Raw genomic sequence first — 7,606 nt, forward strand, 5'->3', positions numbered from 1 at the left:
AAAAAAAAAAAAAAAAAAAAAAAAAAAAATCAAAACAAAAGCATACAAGTGTTATACACATTTAGTCAAAAACTCTGAGAAGAGACAAAAATATCACAGAATGATGAAAGAGAAGATATAACAATTATAAATATGCATGCACTTAACAGCTAGTGCACCTAAAATATAAAACTCAAGCACTGACAGAAATGAAAGGAGAAATAGGCAACAATACAATAGTAGGAGGCTTCCAAACTCCACTTTCAATAATCAATAGAATATACACATACAAAACATTCCATCCAACAGCTGCAGAATACAAATTCCTCTCCAAAGCACATAAACATTCTTCAGAAATAATTATCTGTTAGGTCATATCACAAGTCTGAATAAATTTAGCAACACTGAAATCACACCAAGTTCCTCCACTCCAGGCGTAATGGATTGACACCAGAGGCCAGTAACAGAAGGAAACCTGAAAAGAATCACAAATATGTGGAAGTAAAACTACACATTTGAACAACCAGTGGAGGAACGGAAGACGAAAGCAAGGGATGTCAGAAAAAACCTGAGAAATGAAAACAAAAACACAGTATACCAAAATTTATGGAACACAACAAAGGAAAAACTATGAGAGAAGTCTGAGTGATAAATGCTTACATTAAAAAAGAATTCAAATAAGCATCCCAACTTCACACCTCAAGGAACGAGAGAAAGAATAAAATAAGTCCCAAGTTACAAGGAAATAATAAGCATCACAGCAAAAATAAAAGAAATAGGTAACAGAAAAACAACAGAATAAAATCAACAAAACTAAGAGTTGTTCTTTGAAAAGATAAAAATGAAAGTGACAAACATTTAGCTAAACTAAGAAAAACATAAAGGACAAAAGCAGAAGTAAATGTGGAAACACTACAACTAAAGCTAAAAATTCTTCCATAATTTTCTTTTTTCAGGAGTATCTTTGTGAGACTTTGTCATTATTCTCAGGTAAACTGAGAAATTTTTATTGATGTACTAGAACTGTTTAGGTAGCATGGGAATTATACACAGACAATTTCCGTCTCCCATATGAACTTTTTTTTTTGGTTTTTTTCCTTCTAACTTTTTGTTATGAATATATCAAAAACTCAATAGAATTATTCAGCTATGAAGGTACTTTTCTTAATTAAAACTTAAGTCTTTGATTAACAAGGTTTGAAAGATGAAAAGTCTTGGAGGTAAGTAGTGGTGGTGATGGTTGCATAACGATTTATGTAAAATTCAAAAACAAACTAATTAAAGGTAGAAAAAATAATAATGGTTATTTTTGGTGGGGCCAAGTAGTGTCTGTTCTTTATGTGCTAATGAATGAAAGAGGCATAAAATCTCTTCTCACATAAGGAAGTGCTTTAATCTGTTTTCTGTTGGCTACAGTAAAATACCTGAGGCTGAATAATTTTTGAAGAAAATGGAACTATTCAGTATTAGTAGTTTGTGTCTGGCATTTTTGCTAACCATAACTTGTGTGAGATCTTTCAGTGCTGTAGATATTAGTTTAATTTTTTTTTCTATCTAGACTTCTACTTTATGAACCTATCTGATTCCTGTACTTTAGTCTTCATAGACATTTATGCTGTTTTCAGATTTTGGCTACAACAATCATTTCTGTTCATCTCTTTTGTTGGAACATATGTACTAATACCTTGAGTAAACACTTAAAAATGTAGAACTGACATGTCCAAGGGCAGGCATATTTATCTTTATGAAATAATTATCGATTTGTTTTTAATAATATTATACCAGTTTACTTTCCCATAAGCAATATGATAGTTCCATCACAGTTTTGCCAATAGTATTGTTCTTTTATTTTGGCTACTTTTACATAAAGTAGTATTGAGGATTATGGGCACTAGGTTTCTCACTATGAGGGAAGGAGTTACAAACACAGAAAGAAGAAAAGGACAGAATAACTCTAGACTATTGGAATGGAATTGGATATAGTATAAACGCAGAGCTGTCACAAATTTTAATGCCAATGGATAAGGAAACAGAAATCCAACAGGGAAGGGGTGGGTGGGTGGGTGGGGGTGTGTGTTTAATTATATCTATACATACTGCTGAAAGAACATAAAAGAAAGAGCATCATGATTCAACAGGCAATCAAGCTTATAGATTTTGGTGTTTAAACACCACTTCGGCTAAAAGGAGCCAGTCTCTTAGAGAAATAGCTAACTCCAAATCTGAGGAAAAAAATATACAAGATATGCCTGGAATATCTTCCTAAACCAGAAAGTAAGTAAGTGCTCTAAGAATGATGGAGACACGAGAAAAATACATACGAAACAATTTAGACAATGTGAGATAATTTGATTATCAAAACAAACAATGACAGTAACATATTGTGATCCTTTGAGCAAAAGAAAAAACTAGGAGTCTATAATGTTATAAATACATAAATGGGGGAGACTTGAAGGTTCGAAGAATGATGAAATTTTTTAATCCTAACATTGTAGTTATCATATAAAAAAAGACTCAGACAAGTATCAACAGATGCTAAAATATATACTGTATATACAGTAATAAACTAAAACTATACATCCAAACAGAAGTCTAATACTGTGAAAAAGAATTTTCAAAAAAGATGTGTCATACTGATTCCATCTATATAAAACTCAAAGTTACACTGAAGAGAATTCACACTTGGCAGAATAAAGAAGGTAAGTCAAAGGGTAAGGATGAAGCTACTGTAAGTAGCAGACCTTCAGCAGTCTTAGCATGCATGATACCATGGGTTCAGTCCCCAGCTCCACCACTCCCCTGAAAAAAAAGTGACTGGAGACAGAGATACAAAGAACAATGGTATTTGGCAATATTCTATTTCAAAAGCTGAATAGTACATATAAAGGAATTACTTTAACTTCTCTTCATTCTTTAGGTACGTGTTTCTATGTATGAAATACCTCATAACAGAAAAAAAGTAAGTTCTATTAAAAAGAAAATCATTTTACATAAGCTATTTTACATAAATATACAGTACTACAGAGCAAACCCAATCACCTCATACATGCTAGGAAAGTGCTCTACCCTGAGCTACATTTCCAACCCTATAATTATGGTGTTAAATAGAGAATATCTACCTAAAGCTAGCTGGACTTCATCTGCAATTCAAAAGGTCAATCTTAAGGAAAAAAAAAATGTGTAATGTTTAGTCTCTCTGTTCTAAAAACACACTGATAAAATAAGTAAATCGATTCTTATTTTTCTAAAAAGATAAATTTTTCTCAGTAGATGAATTTGGAATTAATCAAAACTTACAGACTCTGATCCTTAAATCTTAACTTTTGATGTTTAAAACACCTAACACTTTAGCCAAAGATCATCAGCAACTCTGCTATAATCACCAATGTCCAGGTAAGAGATTCAATTTCCACCACCCGTTTCTGTTTTCATTACTAGATTTCTTTTATACCTCAGACAAGTCAGGTGTTCTACAATGACCAAACAACTTTGCCTTGATCTCTTCTACTTTCCTTCTGTCATCTTCATTTAATTCTGATATAGAGTATCCACGGTCATCAGCTAAATTAAACTTCAGATTCCAGGCTGGAGAGAAACCACAGCAACATTGAGATGATACAAGACAAAACTTTCCAATGACTATAAAAGCACAGAAAATCATCAATATGCAACTTAATACCTACCATATGCTCAGTAATATAACAACCTATTAAAATTCTTGAGAGAGAACATTCTACTGGAGTATTTTTTTAAGCCATATTGTACAAGTATTTCTCCAAAGAAACAATTTTAAATATATTAAATCATTTTTATTTTAATCTCCAATCAACAGAGTCCTTTTGTGTCATCTTTTAGCTCTTGCTACAGTTATGACCACTTTCATCAAGGCTGATTTTTTCTTTTTGAGACAGGGTCTCACTATGCAGTTCGGGCTGGCCTTGAGCTCATTTTGTAGCCCAGGCTGGTCTTGAAGTCGCAAAGATTCTTCCTGCCTCAGCCTCCCAAGTGCTGGGACTATAGGCATGCGCCACCATGCCCGGCTAACGCTGATTATTTTAAACACAACTATAGAGTTCTTTGTAGAGTCAAAATGTACAAGGAACAGTGTGGGGACTTAAACCTCAAGGGAAGACTCCCATGTAAACCTGAATTGCTCATAAATTGTGCTCCAAAATATATTCCCCATATATATTAAAGATTTTACTTTCTCTTTAATAGAATTCTACTATTAATGAGATTAATAAATATTCTCTTTTCTAACACAAATCTTAAAAGAGTAAAATACCTTGACATGTCTTGTTTTTCTAACATCTGAGATCAGCTTCAAGAATTGTATTAAAAAGGGACAGAAAATATATGTAGTTTTAGAATACAAAACAATTTAGAGAAGAGCAAACTGGAGGCTTTTTCTGCCTTCTCCCCAAAAGGATAATACTATAGTGGGAAGATCAGGGAAACATGAAAGCTTGAGGAGCTTGGAGGTCTAAACTACTTTCTTACTATCTAACTGACACATCAGATATACATACTTCTTCAAAGACTGTAATCTCAGATTCGCACTATTAATACTCTGCCTTAGCTAAACTATTGTTTAAATAGCTTTTTTCTGGACTGCAGGTAGAAAATATAATCCTTAACAAGTTCTACAGGAAAATAAAGAACTATAAACATCTAACTGTAAACAAATTATTAAACTATAATATTTATAATCCTGAACATGACAATATGACAAATGATCAGGGCTTACCTCGTTTTCGTACCCGGTATTCCTCTTCCTCTGCATTTTTAAGTATTTGCTTGGCATGATTCAACGAGGATTCACACTGCAGAAGGTTTCTTACATGTGCACCTAGTGAATCTACACTACACCCACCATCCTCACTCTCTGACACACCCTCTTCCTCTCTGCTATCTGTTAAGCTTGCCTTGGATGAAGCATATGGAAAGAAGTTTAGAAGAACATCTGAAACTGATTCCAAAGACTCTGGCAAATTACTGTCCCAAGAGCAGGAAGCATTCCCATCACTTGCATCACTACTTGATTCACTTTTTATGATCGTCATCATAGGAATAATAATTTTATTCCCAATGGTTCCACTATAACCTTCAGGTTCAGACCTCAGTACGGACTTGGCTACTTCATATTGCCTAAGAGTTTTATCTAATGCCACTCTGGCTTTGCTTTCTGCTTCCTGTAAAGGATTTCTAATTGTAGTTGAACTAATGAACTCCCAATTTTCAATGCCTCTCTTGCATTTCAAACTTGTCTGTGTGTCAGTATCCTTCTGTGTGTACCTGCTATTTGAGTTTTCCTCTGTGAATGGCTCTCTCTGAAGCATATCACTATTAGATATATCAACTGTAGGGGGTTCCTTGAAGCAAACCACCTTCTTAGATTGTATAAGTGAAATATCATTAACATCTCTAAAGGGAATAAGGGGAGCAGAAAAGTTGCAACGTTTCAGTGCTATATTTTCTGCCTCCATTAAAAGTGTCTGAATTTCTTTAAGCGTTTTGGAACTTGTATTTTCTGTACCCTGGATTTCCTCAAAACTAGTATCTCCAAAACCTGAAGATACTGGCTGAGTTACAACTCCATCATTAATTTGAGAATTTAAAGGCATATTGTTTGGCCTAACACTGGAGTCAGAGGAATTCAAATTATGTGTTAACCTTTGGACATGTTCTGAAACAAGTTTGTGCTTCTCATCAGGTAAATAATTACCAGGAGAAACTATTGGTAACTCTGTAATTTGATCAGCTTGCCTAAGGCCAGCTGAGACCTTCAGAGCATCTTCAGTTAGATGTGTACCTGGTACATCCTTCTGATAGAAAATATTTTGTTTTTCACTGTGTGAAAAAGCAATAGGAGGAGATGCTGGCAATACCATTTTCTGATCAGTTGGCTCAGGGATTGTTGAAACTTTCAGTGCATCTTCAGTTAGGTATCTGTCTGGCAATTCCTGGGGATAGAAGGTATTAGATTTCTCTCTGTGTAAGGAAGAACTAGAGAGAGGTACTGGTATCCCAGTATTTATATAAGTTGGTTCAGGGACAGTTGAGATACTTAGAGTATCTCCACTTGGATCTCTATCTGGCAACTGCTGTTGAGATTTTACTCTCTGAGAATACAAACCATGAAAAACTGTCAGTGATGGAGTTGTCTGGTCATTTAAGCTAATCACAGTTGCAATCCTGGGCTTCTCTTTCTGTAAGTAGGAACTGTGGGTAGTTATTGGTGACTCAGTCTTCTGGTTGTCTGGTATATTTACAGTTGAAATCTTGGGTTTTTCTTCATGTGAGTAGAAACTAGGCGGTAACGTACGTTTCTTATTTATCTGGTCAGTTACTCTGGGAACAGCTGAAGTCTTCAGGGACTCTTCAGTTAGATCACTACCAGGCGAGGCCTGCTGATAAATTTCACTGGGCTTCACTCGATGGAAGGAGGAGCCAGAAGGTGCTCCTAGCTTCCCAGCCTTCTGCTCTGCTGAAATTTTCACAGCTTCTTCAGTGAGATAGCTGTCTGGCAACTCTTGCAGAGAGGAAACACTGGGCTTTTCTTTATCTGAGTAGAAACTTAAAGATGTTGTTGGTATCCTAAACATCTGGCCATCTGGTCCAGCAAGAACAAAAATATCTAAAGCATCTTCAGTAATATTTGGTGACTCTTGCTGATGAAAATCACTGGGCTTCTCTCCACGTAAATAGGAAGCAGAGGACACTGTTTGTATCCTGGGCTTCTGACCAGCAGGTCCAGAAACCTCTACTGTTTTTGAAGCTACTTTAGGAAGATCTGGCTGCTCCTGATATGGCTGGTAAGAAATAAAGGACTGCTCTCCCTGTGAGTAGGTGGGAGAGGGCACTATGTATACCTCACTCTTCTGGTCAGAAGGTCCAGCAACACCTAAAACTTTCAAATCTTCTTCATTAAGACCTGAGGACACTTGCTGGTAAGAAGTAACAGGCTTCTCTCTCTTTGAATAAGGGGTAGAAGACACTATTTGTATTCCAGTTTTCTTTTCAGCAGGTCCAACAACACCTAAAACTTTCGAACCTTCTTTATTAAGATCTGAAAACACTTCGTCATAATAAACACTAGGGTATGAATAAGGAGGAGAGGGTACTGTTGGTATCGCAGTCTTTTGATAAACTTGTCCAGAAACAAGTGAAACTTTCTCAGCCTTTTCAGGTAGGTGACTATCTGGCGACTCCTGCTGGTAAGAAATAATATTCTTCTCTCTATCTGAGTAGGAAGAAGAGGTTACAGGAGATGAGATCCCAGTCTTCTGATCAGTTGGTTTAGGAACAACTGAAATTTTCACACTTTCTTTAGTTAGTTCACTATCTGGCAGGGTCTGTTGGTAGAAAATAATGGGTTTTTCTCCAAGTGAGTAGAAAGCAGGAGATAATGCTGATTTCTCAGTCTTCAAGTCAGCTGGTCCAGGAGAAGCAAAAACTTTTAAAATCCCTTTAGGTTGAGGAGCACCTGGTGAGGACTGCTGATATAAAATAACGGGTTTCTCACCAAGTGAGTATGAACCTGAAGGTCCTATTGGTGTTCCAGTCTTCTGGTCGGCTGGTCTAGGAGAAGCTGAAACTCTCAGAGTATCTCTAGGTATATAACTCT

The 7,606-nt window shown here is 35.8% G+C and overlaps 1 protein-coding gene across 1 annotated transcript in view; it reads right to left on the minus strand.

Moving 5' to 3' along the window:
* Positions 1-7,606, minus strand: part of Alms1 (Alstrom syndrome protein 1) — a gene marked incomplete in the record, with an annotated part of 128,189 nt that overhangs the window by 68,945 nt on the left and 51,638 nt on the right. The window contains 2 exon segments of the mRNA XM_013514678.1: positions 3,431-3,564; positions 4,727-7,569. Coding sequence (XP_013370132.1) covers positions 3,431-3,564; positions 4,727-7,569 — 2,977 coding nt within the window.

Source organism: Chinchilla lanigera, unplaced genomic scaffold (genome assembly GCF_000276665.1).
Source record: "Chinchilla lanigera isolate Chin_1 unplaced genomic scaffold, ChiLan1.0 scaffold00023, whole genome shotgun sequence".
Taxonomy (NCBI): domain Eukaryota; kingdom Metazoa; phylum Chordata; class Mammalia; order Rodentia; family Chinchillidae; genus Chinchilla; species Chinchilla lanigera.